Source organism: Salvia miltiorrhiza, chromosome 1, assembly GCF_028751815.1.
Source record: "Salvia miltiorrhiza cultivar Shanhuang (shh) chromosome 1, IMPLAD_Smil_shh, whole genome shotgun sequence".
Classification (NCBI taxonomy): Eukaryota; Viridiplantae; Streptophyta; class Magnoliopsida; order Lamiales; family Lamiaceae; genus Salvia; species Salvia miltiorrhiza.
The window spans coordinates 53,578,574-53,596,429 of NC_080387.1; the positions used below are offsets into that span (position 1 = coordinate 53,578,574).

The 17,856-nt window shown below is 39.9% G+C and overlaps 2 protein-coding genes and 1 long non-coding RNA gene across 3 annotated transcripts in view; 1 reads left to right on the forward strand and 2 right to left on the reverse strand.

The window, feature by feature from the left end:
* LOC130992384 (T-complex protein 1 subunit beta-like) overlaps positions 1 to 17,856 on the forward strand; it is a 629,300-nt gene that overhangs the window by 543,218 nt on the left and 68,226 nt on the right. The window lies entirely within an intron of this gene.
* Positions 2,014 to 4,635, reverse strand: LOC130993502 (uncharacterized). The gene is made up of 3 exons (XR_009091683.1): positions 4,556 to 4,635; positions 2,943 to 3,018; positions 2,014 to 2,341 (listed from the first exon to the last, which is right to left on the reverse strand). It is a non-coding gene; the product is annotated as an uncharacterized LOC130993502 (long non-coding RNA).
* On the reverse strand, positions 10,091 to 11,779 carry LOC130992637 (stemmadenine O-acetyltransferase-like). Its single transcript, XM_057917361.1, has 2 exons — positions 10,969 to 11,779; positions 10,091 to 10,881 (listed from the first exon to the last, which is right to left on the reverse strand). Exons 1-2 carry the CDS (start codon positions 11,628 to 11,630, stop codon positions 10,215 to 10,217), a joined length of 1,329 nt encoding a protein of 442 aa, XP_057773344.1. The 5' UTR covers positions 11,631 to 11,779; the 3' UTR covers positions 10,091 to 10,214.

Sequence of the window (17,856 nt, forward strand, 5' to 3'; positions counted from 1 at the left end):
CATGAAAGAGCTCAGTTCCAAAATGCCCTATTAACCAGCGTTTCCGTACTAATACTAGTCAAAATAACTAAGCCAACATAGGGGCATACAAAAGTATCGAAATGATCATCGTTTTCGAAATACACAAATAACGTCCTACTAAATGCACAAGAGAATGTCTGTATGCATTACGTGCTTAACCCTTGGGTTGAAGCATACGTGTTTGACTGATTTAATCTGATGAGTATCTGTTTGTCCTTGGGTCACAGAAAATCTACCAATAGCTAGTAGATCGCAATGATTCAAATCACAAATGGTAATTAGGCAAAGTGTTTCAATAATTTGCCAAACAATTAAAAATGAATAACTATAGGGTAGAAATGAATTGACTGAAAGGTCGAAACGAAATGACCTAATAGTCTGAACCCGTTTGGCTTTTCAGATGAAGGTTTAAAATATATAGGTTTAAAGACCCATATATGACGACTACTGAGATTTTGGCCATGTGGACTGGCCAGGTCCGACACAACTACTTCTCAATCACTCGGAAATACTTTTCCGAACTTGGTAACTCTTGTTCATTGGCTGCAAAAGGTATATTTGGTCTAAAATCACCACTTTCTTCTTAACATCTTGAACATGTCCTTGAGAATATTCTAGAGCTTCTCAAACTTGGAGTCTGCCTCCTAATTTAATGCAATCCTTGAACATCTTCTATTGGCGAAATAAGATAGGTTCAACCTTACTCAACAATCTTCCTCTACATGCTCTTAATGTAGTACTTCTAGTACTTAATGTTCATTCACATAGCGCTTGAAATGCAACCATATAATTCGAAGCACTCTCACGCTTTTACAGTAAATTGATTTTGCATCTCTGAGCATCTTTGCAAGGTATGTGTCACCACACAAAATACTAAGTCATGGAATGACCTTAGTCAATGCTTGCATTCTGGCTACTAAACTAAATGTTTAATCTAAAATGTTCTAACTGGGGAATGTCTCTGATCGACTAAGGTATGCATACTTAACCTGCTTAGTCTCTCATCATAATCTCAATCTCTTAACTTTAACATCGAACCGTTGTCGATATTTCTAGCTCTTGTTAAACTCCAAACCATCTTCAGGAACTCCTCCCGTCTTACGCACTTGTATAGATTTTTCTAGTCAATCATAATGGTTGGTAACTGCTAGTACCCATATCACATCTCGTCTTTCCAATTCGTAGTAGGTGATCGTAGTCAATAGAGATTCTCAGTCATGTCCTTATCTATTGCGATAGGTACTGTAAGTAGACTGGTTCCGAATATCTGAAACTATAAGCTGATAGTTTTAATCGCGATGCTATAACATCATACACAAAGTGTTATAACTGCATGTGAGTCTGACTCTGAAGTTCGAACATAAATCATGAAGGTTCTCTTCATGCCATAACTGGTGATAATCGAGAGTTAGTAATGAGTCTTAGCTCATTATGCTATAGCTAACTGATTACATAAGTCACACTCGTCGCTACGAGCAATGACTCATGTGATCTATCATCAAATAAGGCAATAGTCGATTCGGTGTTCTAACACGCGTGAACAACCTGAATGAAGAACTATGCCTGCTTCAGTGATTCGTGCGTGGCACTCCGCTTGCACTGCTTTCATTGGATTCTTTTTTTTTTTTTTTTTTTTTTTAGCTCTTCACCATGGCTATAGTGAAATATAAATGAGTTTCTAGCTTCTATTGTTCTTCTCGTAACAGTGATCATGCATTCTTAACGCATCTAAGTTCATTGAGATATCTAATCAATCAATAAAGCATAAAACTTGAATGTAAGCATCAGTACATTCATATAAAACGTGAACTTCTCAATGTTTTAAAATCATTACCACCTTCTTTCTTGCTGAGCCTGACAATGTGATAAAGTGATGAGCTTTGGTTGACTGACTCATATATACTAGTGATCATACTAGAAAAATGGGCTAACTCTAGGGTTCAGAGCAAATGAACTGCTCTGATACCACTCTGTCACGACCGGCCCTAATTAAGGATAATTAAGCCGGGGAAACCGTGACTAATGGAGGGAGATTAGAAGCGGGGTAGAAAGGGGAATAATCAAACAAGGAAGGATCGTATTTCATCATTGTAAACAAAAGGGATATTTATAATATAACGGAGGTTTAGTCGTAGAGACTCAAATAACTAGTAAGTTTCGGATAACTCCGACTTAGCCAAAATAACATAAAACTTCTGAGTACGCAGCGGAATAAGGTTCTGATTACATGTATGAAGACATGTATCCCTAGAGTTCATTAATACATAATAAGACAAAAGAGTCCCGCTCGTCACTTCATCACCATCGGCAGCTACTCAACCTGCACATTTAGAAATATATGCAGGGCTGAGTACAAAAGTACTCAGTGGGCACGTATGCCTAAGTATAAAAATACATGCTTCAAAATTGTAAATTTGTCATGCCATCATAAACAGTACAGCAAGGGAGTTTTTCGCTAAAAAGGCCCAAGCTTACTAAGTTCATTTGTGATTCTTAAAGTTCGTCTGCAGACTAAGTTCTCTTGTAATCTATCATATCTGGAACTTTGTGCCGGAGAGGTGGCCACCTCTCACGGACACTTGACCGGCCAACCCGCTAGATGACTCACGGTCACTGGTGTACACTAGTCCTGGCAGGATAGCTATCAACTGCTCAGGACCCGAATTCGATTGCATCATTGGCAAAGCCAAAGCAGATAGATATCATACTAAAATTTAAACATTTATGGCAAGACAACAATTGAAATAATTTTCAGTTCAATGATTTTGTAATGAAATATCTTGTTTAAATGTAACATTAAATTCGTTTGATAGATATATAAAACTGAAATTAACAGTTAAATCATCTCATGCATTCATTCGTATAAGAGGCCTACGACACGCAGGGGATCTCTATATACGTATAGTAAAAGTAATGCCCACCTGTATAGGCAAAGCCTGTCGTTTAACCTTATCTCTGAATCGGAATAGCAGTGCTAATCTTTCTGATGCTCAAAGCCTACAAGAAATCTATTCTCAATAGGTCTCCTTGAATCTAATCTTAAGTCATGGTGTAGTGCTTAACATTCTATGATTCACTTAGCCGGGTTTTCAAAATTTAATGAATAAATAATTAAAAACATTTCTCTTGAGTTAAGAACACCAACAATATTCTTACTCATCTTTCTTTAATAATTGGAATTATAATTAAAACCAATTAAATACTTAAATACTTTTATTGCAAAAATAAATGCAATTTCATGTCATGCTTGGCATATAATAAGTAATTACTTTATTAAAATATGCACATAAAAAAATAATATAATATTATTATGCAAATAATTTTTTTTAAAATAATTATTAATTAAACTATTTAATAGTTCAATTAATTAATATAAGTGTAGTCCATTTAATTAATAGAAGGCATCCCAAAATTTTAAATGAATGAAGGCCCAACTATTAATTAAAATTTAGTCCATGTTAAATAAATAAAATCAGCCCAAATTCCATTTAAAAATCGGCCCATCACTTATTAAAAATCGGCCCATCACTTGGCCCAAAATAAAGAAATAACCCGGCCCAATGTAATGGCCCAACACTCGGCCCAAACTCAAAATCTTAGCTTTCTCCTTTAAGCATGCACTCTCTCTCTCTCTGTAAACCGAAAAACACACACACAGACAACCTCTCGCACGCAGCTCCCTCCCCCTCTATCTCTCAATTTCCCGTCGACAGACAGCCGGCGAGTGCCGCCGCCGCCGTTCCCTCTGACTTTCCTTCCTTCCCTCGACTCTCGCTCTCTCGCTCGTTCTCCTTAACTCACGACACACACAAAGATGTTCAAGAGAATCAAGACTCAACACCCACAGTACAATCGGCGATGATCGCCGCCCTCAAAGTGACGAGCAGCTCCCCCTTTTTCCATCTACTCCCGGCGACTGCTCGGCCATGAAACCGTCGCCGCCGCTGTGTCTACAACCTCTGAGCCCCCGGCGATCAACAGCAGCAGACGAAGCCCACTGCCGCCGCCGAACGCCCTCTGAAACTCCCTCTCTGTCCACTCCCCTCCATCCGTCCTTGGCTGGGCAGCAGCGGCACCGCCGCCGCCAAGCCCAGCCTCCCTCATCTCTCTTCGACGACGACGCAGCTACAGGCTGCGCCTCCGCCTCCGGTCTCGCCCTCCGTCAGACCACAGCAATGGCCGTGCTGCTACCACCATCTACCCCTTCACCCTGCTCAATTCCGGTCGACAACAACGGCTCTTTGTAGCCACCGTCGCCGCCCAGACTCTAACCGACTCGAGGCAGCGGCCCGACTCAGGCATCGCAGTTTTAAAAAAAACAAGGAATAAAATTTAAAGTTTCGAACTCAACTTCTTCTCCTTTCATCTCAAACATGCATCATATATGTATGTATATATGCAGATATATATAAAGCTTGTATCTTTTACAGTTTTGCAAAATGTAAATTCATTCGTGGTTGATTGGAATAGCACAAATCAAGGCTTGAATCTTACTGTGATAGCAAAATCAGGTAAAGGAAGTTCAAGATGGAACCTTAAGAAATGTTTGTAGGTTGAATCTGATGAAGCTTGGCTGAGTCTGAAATCTTGAATCTAAATTCCCCCTTGCGAAAGTAGTTTGTGAAATGGAAGCATGAAGTTGGATCAATCCAGCTATGTTAAGTTTGCAAAAAGGAGGGAGTAGGTGGGTGTGGGAGGAAGTAGGTGGGAGGAAGTAGGTGGGTGTGGGAGGGAGTAGGTGGTTGGATAAAATAAAAACTCTTCCAGGTCGTACTATGGAAACTGTAATAATCGTTTAGTGTTCGTTTAAATAAATAGCTCGTGTAGATGCTAAATGCTAAATTAAATAAATATGCAATGCATATAAATTTAATAACTAAATTTACAAATGCTTTTGTAAATCATTTTTGTTGGAATTAAAATAAATTCTTTTTCCGGCGTGAATCATCTTAAATCTAAGTTCAAAATTATTCTAAACTTAGCTCGAGGAAACGGGGTGTTACATTAAGTAAATATAAAAATAAAATCTAGTTCCATCTCGCTTAAATAATTAACGTGACTTTGCTAAGTCAGTTATAATTCTGAAATAATAGCATTGACTGCTTTAACAATATAAATTCAGGATCATAAGCTGAATTCATATCAGGATAATAACCGGTTTCATTCACTGATGAAAAATAATAAACACGCATTACTGGATTTAATATATATATAAAAGAGCGGGTCACTACATACTACCCCTCTTAACAAAAATTTCGTCCCGAAATTTGCATATATCTGCTAAAACAATTCGGGGTATTTCTCCTTCATCTTGTCTTCAAGTTCCCACGTGGCCTCTTCTTGTCCGTGATGTCTCCATAAGACTTTCACTGATGTGATTGCCTTATTTCTGAGTTGTTGCACTTTCCGGTCTAGAATGGCTTCAGGTCTTTCTTCGTAGCTCAAGTCTGGGCTAAGGATCATTTTCTCTTGGTGGATCACATGCTTTGGATCAAATATGTATTTTCTAAGTTGTGACACGTGGAAAACGTTGTGAACGTTTCCAAAACTTGGCGGCAACGCCAACCTATAGGCCACTGGGTCTATCCTCTCTAGAATCTCATAGGGTCCTATAAATCGGGGTCTAAGTTTTCCCTTGACACCAAACCTAGTTATCCCATTGGTAGGAGATACCTTTAGGAAGACCTTGTCTCCTATTTCAAAACGTAACTCAGTTCGACGTGCATCAGCGTAAGATTTCTGTCTATCTTGTGCCTCCTTTATTCGCCCTCTGATCTGGCGGACTATCTCAACCATCTCATTGACCATGTCTGGTCTTAAAACTTTTCTCTCACCCACTTCATCCCAATAAAGCGGTGATCTACATTTTCTTCTATATAATGCCTCATATGGTGCCATATCGATAGTCGCCTGGTAACTGTTATTATAGGCAAATTCAATCAACGGCAACACTGCTTCCTAACTTCCACCCCCTGTCTAACACCACTGTTCTCAACATATCTTCGAGGGTCTGAATTGTCCTTTCAGACTGCCCATCTGTCTGCGGGTGGAAGGCGGTGCTGAAATTTAGCCTCGTGCCTAACTCCTTTTGTAAACTCATCCAAAATCTAGAAGTAAATTTTGAGTCTCAGTCTGAAGTGATCGATACAGGCACGCCATGTAAGCGCACAATCTCTCGAACATACAACTGAGCTAGCTTGTCTGACCCGTGTGTGATCGGTATCGGTATAAAATGAGCACATTTTGTGAGTCGATCCACTATTACCCAAATGGCAGTGTTTCCTCTCTTTGTTTTGGGCAAATTGGTCACAAAATCCATTGCTATGTGCTCCCACTTCCATTCTGGGATTTCCAATGGTTGTAGCTTTCCATATGGTCTTTGGTGTAGGGCCTTCACTTATTGGCAAGCTAGGCATCTCTCTACAAAGGATGCTATGTCTCTTTTCATGCCTTTCCACCAAAAATGCTTCTTTAGATCTTGATACATCTTAGTACTCCCGGGGTGGGCAGTATAAGGGTATCGTGAGCCTCACTCATGATTTTATCCTTAAGCTCATCATCGTGGGGGATGCATATCATTCCCTCAAAGAGGATAGCATTATCTGATGTTTCTTGATAATTCTTGACTCCTCCTTTCCTTACTGCTTCCCGTAGTTCTCCATTTTCTCGTCTTTTCTTTGTGCTTCTACAATCATCTTTCTCAAGCTAGGTATCGTTGCAACAACGCTTGCTATCGTCCCTGGTGGTTTAACCACTTCTATGCTCATTTTTCCAAACTCTTTGATGAGCTCATTCTTTTGGGTGACGAGGCATCCCAACCTAGATTGAGTTTTACGGCTCAATGCATCAGCTACTACATTGGCCTTACCCGGGTGGTAGTTAATACCGCAGTCATAATCCTTCACTAGTTCGAGCCATCTCCTCTGTCTCATGTTGAGGTCCTTTTGCTCGAAAAAATATTTCAAGCTTTTGTGGTCTGTGAATATCTCGCACCTAACTCCATATAGGTGGTGTCTCCAAATCTTTAGTGCGTGCACCACTGCAGCTAACTCCAGATCATGAGTCGGGTAATTCAGTTCATGTGGCCTAAGCTGTCGTGACGCATATGCTATCACTCTTCCTTCTTGCATCAGCACGCAGCCAAGTCCATTTTTGGACGCGTCTGTGTAAATCACGTATTCCTTATCAGCTGTTGGGACGGCTAACACTGGTGCCGTAGTCAACTTTTCCTTGAGTTCTTGGAAGCTCTTTTCGCACTCCTCTGTCCAAGAAAATTTTATTCCCTTCCTGAGTAGTTGCGTCATTGGCCTTGCAATTTTGGAAAATCCTTCCATAAACCTCCGATAGTAACCTGCCAATCCTAATAAACTTCTTATCTCATTAAGGTTAGTAGGCGATCTCCATTCGCGCACCGCTTGCACTTTCTCAGGGTCCACTTTAATTCCTTCTGATGACACAATATGTCCTAAAAAGTGACTTCACTGAGCCAAAACTCGCACTTGCTGAATTTGGCATAAAGGTGCTCCGTCCTCAACGTTTCTAGGACAATTCTCAGATGTTCCTCATGGTCTTTCTCGTTCTTCGAGTAGATCAGGATGTTATCTATGAATACCAAGATAAATTTGTCTAAGTACGGATGGAACACTCGATTCATGAGGTTCATGAACACGGCTGGCGCGTTGGTTAGCTCGAATGGCACAACTACAAATTCGTAGTGGCCATACCTGGTTCGAAACGCCGTCTTAGGTACGTCTTCTGGTCGAATCTTCAGCTGGTGATAACCAGACCGCAAATCAATCTTCGAGAACACGCTTGCTCCCTTGAGCTGGTCGAAGAGGTCATCTATCCTTGGTAAAGGATATTTGTTCTTGAGTGTCACTTTGTTCAGTTCTCTATAATCTATGCACATTCGCAATGTGCCATCCTTTTTCTTCACGAAAAGTACGGGTGCACCCCAAGGTGATATACTTGGCCTAATGAATCCAAGTTCCAAAAGTTCTTGCAGTTGTATCTTGAGTTCTTCCAACTCTTTAGGAGCCATCAGGTACGGTGCCTTTGAAATGGGAGCTGCCCCGGGCTCCAAATCAATGGTAAACTCGATTTGTCTGTCCGGTGGTGGTCCAGGTAAGATTTCTGGAAATACATCTGGAAATTCCCGCACGATTGCTACATCGTCTATGCTCTTCTCAGCTCCAAGTTCTCTGTGTAAATACACGAGGTAGGCTGGGTGTCTTTTCTTCATCATTCTCGTTGCTTGTAGAGCGGAGATGATCATCTTTCTTCTCCCCATGCTAATTCCATGGAAATTTGAAGGCTCTCTTCCTAGGGGTCGAAACGATATTCGTCTTTCATTACAAAGGATGGTGGCATAGTTCTCGGCTAACCAGTCCATTCCTAGGATTATGTCCACACCTCCCATCGGTATAACATACGAGTTGTTCACTACAATCTTGAGTGACCCTATGTTCAGTTCTAGGTTCAAGCACACATGATCTACTGTCGTCATCCCTCCTATTGGTGATGATATACTCAACTCCTGGTCAGCTCTTTCCATTTTAAGTCTTAAGGTGTCGACACATGTACTTGAAATGAAAGTATGCGATGCGCCCGTATCAAATAGGAGTACAACAAGAGTATTGAGTAGCATGCCCATACCTGCCAAGTTTCCCTGGTTGTTCTCGGGCTGCTTCTGCCTCATAGCATAGGCTCTAGCATGACGAGGCTTTTCATGTTGTTTCTGTTGTCGCTGCTGTTACTGTGGTTGCTGCCTTGGGTATGGTTGGGGCAAAGCTTGGATTGCTCGCAGATGCGGAGCCTGGATAGGTGGTTTTGGTCTTGAACCCGTTCCATGTTGCTTATTCGGGCACCGGTTTGCATAGTGCCCCTTCTGGTTACAGATATAGCAACTATCACTGCCGGCCTTACAGATTCCCACATGATTTTTGTTACATTTGGGGCAATGTGGGGCTCTCTGTTGGTTATTTCCCATCTGTTTCGGTGCACTCTGGCCTCCATAGCCCTGTGACTGGAAGACCCATCCCTGCCATGGCCTCTTCTCGCCTTGGTTCGGGTTACTGTTGTCCCATCTCCTCTTTCCTTTGAAATTCTGATTATAACTTTGATCATGTGGAGGTGTTGGCGCAGGTACAATTGCAAGTCTTTCTCCTGGCATGGCTGCCTCAATGTCTAACGCTCGGCTGAGCGACTCAGTGTAAGACAATCCTCCGTGGCTTGCCAAAGCCATCCTAATTTCGTGCCTCAAACCGGCACAAAACTTTTCAGCCATCTTTTCATCTGTGTCAACTTGTTCCGGCGCATATCTAGACATATCGCAGAACATCCTGTCGTATTGAGTTACCGACATCTTCCCTTGTTTTAGATTGTAAAATTCAGCTTCCTTCTTCTTGCGGTAGCTCTTGGGTATATACTTGTCATATATACCGGCTTTGAATTGTTCCCAAGTCAGGTTTTCTAACTGCTCTGCTGTCATCGTTTTCATCCGTGCTTCCCACCAGAAATCAGCTGACCCAGTCAACTGAAAGGACATACAAGTCAGGCGCTCTTGGTCGGTGCAACGCAGGAAGTTGAAAATGCGCTCAATAGCGCGAACCCAAGTTTCAGCTTCTGCCGGGTCTCCTGTCCCGTTGAAGGTAGGTGGGTTCTGTCGCAAGAATAATTCTTCAATCCGTCGTTCTGGCTGAACAGGTGGTTGAACTATTTCTGGTTCTGGCCCTGTTTCTGGGCCTCTTCCTTCATTTCGGGGAATCCTGCCCCCTCCTCTTGGTCGTCCTCGTTTTGACGGCATTCTATAAGGTCAAAACACAAGTTGTTAATGCAACATCACAAGGCATACTATTGTTCTATCCAACTTCTCTCGGACGCCTTTGCTTTGTTGGCATTCCGATGAGTCGACATGGCTAATAAGGTTGCACACGCTTTGGTGCAGTTTGCGCGTAGTATCGAGAATAGGAAAGTGTGGGAGAAAGATTACCCTCGTTGGTTAAGGGATATTGTAATCAACGATGTTGAGTAATAAAATCGCACGTCTTCCCTCTCAAAAAAAAAAGAATTGAATTGAGTAATGATACTAGTAATATTTGATCATAGTATTGTTAAAAATAATACACTTCTTTTATTTTCATTAAACCCGAAGAAAACAAGATCCCTAAAATCATCAACAATTAAAACAAATCTCATATATGAAGTGGATTAGGATCAACAGAAGCAAGAGTTCTCAACTCTTGAACTTGATCAAACACCGACATATATTCATCTTCGAGAATCACCCAAGCTTCTATTCCGTCTCCATTTCTAGTGTCTATCAACCAAACCCTATTCCAAACCGACCCCATCTCCGAATCATTGCTAGTGTCGCATTTACTAAACCACACCGGCTTCCCCCATCCGAAATCAACATCGTAAACATCAAGACCACACACACTTGAGATGGGCAAAATGTCGAATTCTTGAGAATATTGGATCCACGCTAGCCGGAGATTCTTGTAGTAGCCCATCAGGCCTCCGTCGCCGCGCATCCTATTGATGTAATCGTCGTTGATCTTGTTTGTGGAGTCCCTTATTTTTCTAACAAGTGCTCCCAGGGCCACGTTTTGGTCGTTGCGGCTTGTCGCCGGTGCCAGCGCTTGGAAATTGCCGAACCATTCCGGGGGGAACGGCGGCTGGGCTCGACGGCGGAGGTCCAAGGTTTGTGTGATGAAGGAAGTGGATTTACCGTTTGCGAGAGATGCATACATGAAGCACTTCCAAATTATGGCTGACACGACTTCAACTGACGAGGGCTGTTCCACGTCGGATACTTTAGATTTGAGTGATGATATTGCGGAGGTGTAAAATACATACCTGTTGGAGTCGAGATATTCAAATTGGGGAAACAAAGATTAAAAATGTTTTTATTTATTTCTACAGATTTAACAAAGAGTCTGTTACCTTCTGACGATGGATTTTCCAGTTTTGATGATATCCGCGGTGGAACCAAGCTGCGCCGGCATATGCTCTTTATGCGGAAACATATGCTGCGCCATGTAGTTCGGGCAGACCGCCTCCTTACCCCCACGCGCCGCCGCACCCCACGACCGAAGAACCGCCACAACCGTCGGTCCGTCGACCACCTTGTTCCAGAAAACCACTCCGATCGCAAAGCCGCCGCACTCGAAACAGTTCACTTGTACCAGCGCGACGGCGCCGGAATCAGGGCCGGCCTTACCGTCCCAATCGACACCGCACGGCAGCAGGAGATCGGGGCGGGGATCCGTCAGAAGCTCCGACAGCTCGTGGCCTCTGAATCTGGCGACGGCGAAGGGAACGCCGGCGTCGTTGCAGTCGATGAAGTCGCTCTCTCCGCTCGCTCTCCCGGCCAACGGGTAGAACCGGGACAAAATCACGGATAGCGATCGGGTCAGCCGCTGCGTAATTTGAGAAATTAATGAATCTGGATCGTTGATTTGCGCTGTATTTGGGAAGTAGAAGATGACGGGAACAGGCATTGGCGGGAAAATCTGGTCCAGCATCGAAAAATTGTAGCGTCGGAGATTTTGAGGCGTCGGAGAAGAGGGTTTCACGTTTGCGCTTGAGATTATTTCGCGTTCCATTTTCTTATTTTTGTCTAATTTTTCTAGAATTATTTAGGATTTTTTTTTTAATTGAGGGAGAGTATTTAGAGTATCTTGAATGCACTTATTAAATGCTTATGTTAAAACCTGTATAGTAACCCTTTTTATTACAAAAAATGGTTGCTTCACAATCGTAGACAATATATAATGATGCGTATTTTATTTAACTATTGAGTTTTCGTATAAATAAGTGCTTAAGTTTGCCTCAACAAAATAGAAAATAATAAAAATAAGTCATGAATCTGATGATGGTAATGAAGATCTCTCAAGAAAATCTTGTTTCGGCGTGGATAACGGGATATATGTGCCACCAACTATTGTCGAATTCTCTTCAAAAAAAAAAAAAAAAACTATTGTCGAATTACAGCTAACAAGTAATCTATAAATTAAAGTATAAGGTTTTAATTTGCTTAGAGCCTGTGATTATTTTCTAATTACATATAGTTTAGTGTGATGCATGTTTAGTAGTATAACAATTATTAACATTGAAGCATTAGGGTGCGTTTAGTTTGATTGTAAAATTTTCATTGGAAAATGATGGATAATAAAAGATGAAAAAATATTATATTTTTCTCTTTTTTCTATCAAGGTGCTGATAAATAAATTTGTCAATGGAAAAAGATTGATAACAAAAATTTATGCCTTTAAATGTCTCATTTCTTTTCTCACATTTTACACAAAAGAGAAGTTCACAATTTTTTCTTTCTTTTTTTCACTTTTTTTTTTAGTCAGAAACCCTTTCTTTTTTTCAATTTAAGAATGGATAATATTATCACACAAAAAATAGAGGGATAATATTATCAATTCTTGAAGTGAAAATAAGAAATGAAAAATGGTGAACTTTTCTTTTGTGTAAAATATGGAAAAAGAAATGAGACATTTAAAGGCATAAATTTTTGTTATCCATGTTTTTCAATGGATAAATTTGTCCATCAAAGTAAACGCGCGCACCCTCATATGTTTACTAGAGTTAAAAAGATGAGAAAATATTGAAAAATACTTTCACACTGCTACCTTGGGATAATATTATCCAACACTAAAGAGAAAATAAGTGAAAATGAGTTGCTCGGGAAAATATTCCACCTTGCCCGAAGAAAATTTGCAATCATAATAAATATGTGAAAATGATGAAAAATAGATGAAAATATACTTTTTCTCTCATTTTTCATCAAAATAAACGCACCCTAAAAAGTAATCAATCCTCTTTCTAATTGCATAATTATTTATTCATAATTAACTTAGTAATCCAAGTAACCAAGTAACATGTATCAACGAGTAATGGGTTTTTATTGACATTACTAAATTAAAAAATCATATGCAGAGAAAATTACTAATCTATTTCCTATCAGTTTATTATTATGATATCTATACTATACTATCATAATTTATACTCTTCAGTCTTCATGCAATATAAAACTTCCTAAATTTCTTTACGGGACATTCACAAAAAAATTATCCTTCCTATTTTTTAACAATATCTCACAACTAATAATATCTCATTCACCACTCCTAATTAACTAAACAACTTCGTCTTCAACCCATAGCATTCCTTCTTAAGAAGTTTTATTGTTGATGGAGAGAGTATTATACATAAAAAAAAAAATTGCAGTTAGAACTTGAAATCATGCCTCTTTATATGTAGAAGTTTTTTATTCACTTAAATATAATTTATATATCTAATCTTTATATTTATTTGCTCAAGATATCAATTACTCCATCCGTCCACGAAAGAACTACATATCTTTCCTTTTTGGGACGTCCACAAAAAAACTTCATACCTATTTTTGGACTAGATCTCACCACTTATAATTATTTACTTTTCATTTTTTCATAACTCCCAACATTTTATAACACATTTTCACCACTCTCAATACACTCAACAACCTTTTCTCCAATTTCAATACACTCAATAATTTTTTTTTCTTAAAACTCGTGTCACTCCCTTCTATGAAGTTCTTTCGTGGACGGAGAGAGTATTTTTTATAGCATGAGTACAACCTCAACAACCTCATTAAGGAGATCCAGAGAGAAATGAGAAATGCAATTTTGGATGATTATATAGTATTTCTTCTTGAACATGAGGATAATGGAATGATGGAAGATGATCCAATCAACTCTCATCAAGCCTTGAAAAGTCCTAACTCTCAAAATTGGAATAATGCCATGAAAGAAGAGTATGAGGCTATGCAATACAATACTGTGTGGAAAATTGTCCCATTACTTGAAGGTGTCAAACCAATTGGTCGTAAATGGCTATTTAAAATCAAAAGGGATGCAAATGGTAATGTGGAGAGGTATAGGGCACGTCTTGCAGCCAAAGGCTATACTCGCAAAGAAGGCATCGATTTTACTGAGACTTTCTCTCATGTTTCATCGAAATACTCTTTTAGGATAATTATGACGCTTGTTTCTTATCTTGATCTTGAGTTACATCAGATGGATGTTAAGACCGTGTTCCTCAATGGAGACAGAAAAGATTTATATGTGGCAACCAGGACACTATGAGATGGGAAACCCATAGCAAATGGTTTGCAAATTAGAGAAATCTATCTATGGACTCAAACAAGCTTCTCGTCAATGGTACCACAAATTTCATCAGGTGATTATCTCATTTGATTTTGATATGAACATTGCTGATGATTGTGTATATCACAAGTTCAGTGGAAATACGTGTATATTTCTGGTTCTATATGTCGATGACATATTGCTTGCCACTAATGATATGGGCTTATTGCATGAAACCAAGAGATTTCTATCAAAGAAATTTGATATGAAAGATCTTGGAGACGCCTCTTTTATTTTGGGTATTGAGATACATCGAGATCGTTCTCGAGGCATTCTCGGATTATTACAAAAGAGCTATATCAATAAACTACTCAAAAGGCTCGACATGCAAGATTGTAAACTGGGTGATACCTCTATTTCTAAAGGAGACAAGTTTAGTGTAAAACAATGCTCAAAAGGTAACCTTGAAATTCAAGAAATGTAGAAGATTCCATATGCATCAGTAGTTGGAAGTCTTATGTATGCTTAACTATGTACGCGTCCGGATATTTCGTACATTGTTGGGATGTTAGGAAGATATTTAAGCAACCCTGGTATGGAACATTGGAAATCAGCCAAAAGGGTTTTAAGGTATCTTCAGAGAACAAAATATTACATGCTCACATATAGAAAATTAGATAATTTGGAGGTCGTAGGATATTCGGATTCTGATTTTGCTGGGTGCCAAGATAGTCAAAAATCTACATCAGGCTATGTTTATCGATTCGCTGGAGGAGCTATATCTTGGAAAAGTGTCAAACAGACATTAGTAGCTTCTTCAACCATGAAAGCAGAGTTTGTAGCATGCTATGAGGCATCAAACCATGGAATATGGTTGCGAAATTTTGTCACTGGGCTGTGCATTTTGGAGAATGTTGAAAGACCACTCAAGCTATTCTGCGACAATATTCCAACAACAACAAGAGCTCGTCAAAATCAAAACACATCGACATAAAGTTCCTTGTTGTTAAAGAAAGGGTGCAAAATAAACAAATATCTATAGAGCATATTGGGACAAACTCCATGATTGCGGATCCGTTCACAAAAGGCTTACCACCCAAGGTCTTTCATGAGCATGTTGCTCGTATGAGTGTTGTATCATTTGATGATATCATGGTTTAGTGGGAGTTTGTATTCCATTTGTTTTATATTGGATTCAGATTCTTATGTATTTAAGTATTTTCTGCATAAATAAAGTATTCAGTATTTCACTCTATTTGTGACCTCGAAAATGTACATGTTTGGTTAACATTGCATATTATTTTCATTTGACGGCCATTGATCTATGTCATTTAACTGTATTTGTATATGTGACCATTGATGAATTTAGTCATGATTTTTATGACCAAAACTGCTTTGATCCTATATGTATATAGTTAATCGGTGAATTGTCGTTGAATCGTGAATTATACCTAGTGTTTGATCGGAAAAGTGAGAGAGAATTGCTAAATTGCTGAGAGCACAAGAGTAAATTGCAATAGTATTGAAAAGTATTGAGAACGTCGTTTACAGAGTGCGTGTGCATGTGTATTTATAGATTACACGCTAGGGGTAAAATAGTAATTTCATCGCCAAAACATGCTCCCCGCGTGGTCGAGGGCATAGTGGTAAAATCGTCCATAAGCGGGCGATTCCTCTGCTCTGGCATATGGACATATCGCCCTTCTATGCTTTGATGACTTCTCTGGCGAAAGCCATTCCTCTGGCGAAAGCCATTCCCCTGGTGAGAGCCATTCATCTGGCAAGAGTGTCCTTTCTGACGAAGGTCATTTCTCTGACGACATCCGTTCCTCTGGTAAAGATCATTCCTCTACTCTGCACATATTACTCCTCATCAACGTGATTTTAAAAAAAATATACATTTTATAATAGCATATTAAGAGCTCATAAAGTTGTACATTTATTATATTATATATATTGTCCAAGTGGGAGATTGTTGGATTAGATCCTTAATTAATCCAATTAGTGGACAAATATTAAAAACACTCTTAAGTGTATAAAATATAAATGATTTTCAGCCCTTAGATCATCAAGATCTACAAACCCTGTTAGATGAATTCGTGGTCTTGAGTTCGAATCCTGAAGGTAACAAAAATTTATTTTTCGCAATTCGTAACTCTGTTGGATAAATTCATACGTGTTCTACATAAAATTCGTACATTAAGAAACGTTTATATTTTATACACTTAAGAGTATTTTTATTCTAGCCCACCCCATATATATATATATATATATATATAATGTAAATGAATACTATTATATTATGTATATATTAAATGTTATATTTATTATCTGTTGAGGGACCAAATAATAAATATTGATAACTTGAGAAGTTATAAATAGGGGTCTGGTCCCCAAGAAACGAATATTCTTTCTGTAATCTTATTCCCATAGAGACTACAAAAGCAAAAGTAATATTGTATTCCTAGAAGATCATACTATGTCAACCGATCTTCAACTATGGCTACAAGTTAGTGATTTTGGTCAAAATATTCTTGGATTATCATTATAGGTATTACAGTAATTGTGTGAAATACTTCTATCAACCGGCTTCTTACCCCCACGCGCCACCGCACCCCACGACCGACGAATCGCCGACACTGTTGACGCATCGACCACCTTGTGCCAAAAAGCCACCCCGATCGCGACGTCGCTGCAGTCAAAGCAGTTGACTTGTATCAGCGCGATGACGGAATTAGGGTCGGGGTCAGTGCCCCAATCGGTATCGCACGACAGCAGGAGATCGGGGCGGGGATCCGCCAGATGCTCTGAAAGCTCATGGCCTTTGAATCGGGCGACGGTGAAGGGAACACCGTCGTCATTGCAGTCGATGAATTCGCCCTCTTTGCTAGCTCTCTCTGCCAGCGGATAGAACCGGGTCAAAATCACGGATAGCGATCGGGTCAGTTGCTGCAATGTTTGAGAAATGAACGAATCTGGATCGTTGATTTGCGTCGTGTTCGGGTAATAGAGGGCGAAAGGAAGAGCTATTGGTAGGAAAATCTGGTCCAGCATAGAAAACTTGTAGCATCGGAGATTTCGAGGCGTCCACTACAAAAAAAACCTTTGAACTAAAATGTTAAAGAAATAAATTAAATGAGATGTGAAAGTGAGAGATAAAGAGAAAGAGAGAGAAATAATACCTGCAGGGGTGGCTGGCCGGCGGCGGCGGCTGAGGTTCGGCGAGGTGGCGACTGGGGGGGAGGCGCGACAGGGAGGGGGGAGGGTTTGAGGGCAAGTCTGCGTGAAAAGGGGATCTGGAGCCGTATTTAATTTAACGATTAGCGGCGGCATTTTACCGACGGCAATGCCGCCGGTAATATGCATTGTATTTAAATTTAAAGTTAAATTAAATTATTTTATAAATACCGGCGGCGAGACGCTCGGTAATTAGAGGCGGCGACAATGCCGCCGGTAAACAAAAAAAAATGACCCGCCTTGTTTTGCCGTCGTTGGGCCGCCGGTAATTACCGACGGGAATTTCGCCGCCGGTAATTTCGCCGGTATTCAGACATTTTTTTGTAGTGGTCGGAGAAGATGCATGGCTTCACGTTTGCACTTGAGATTATTTCACGTTCCATTTTTTATTTTTTTTATTTTTTTGGGGAAACAATATTTTGGGTTTTTTTAATGCACCAAATTCTGATGAATTTATAGAAAA

Excerpts from the sequence above, each read along its gene's own strand:
- LOC130992637 (XM_057917361.1), bottom strand. The coding sequence starts at position 11,630 with ATGGAACGCGAAATAATCTCAAGCGCAAACGTGAAACCCTCTTCTCCG. Across the intron at positions 10,882-10,968 it reads GGAAAATCCATCGTCAGAAG|GTATGTATTTTACACCTCCG; the intron begins GTAACAGACTCT and ends CGACTCCAACAG.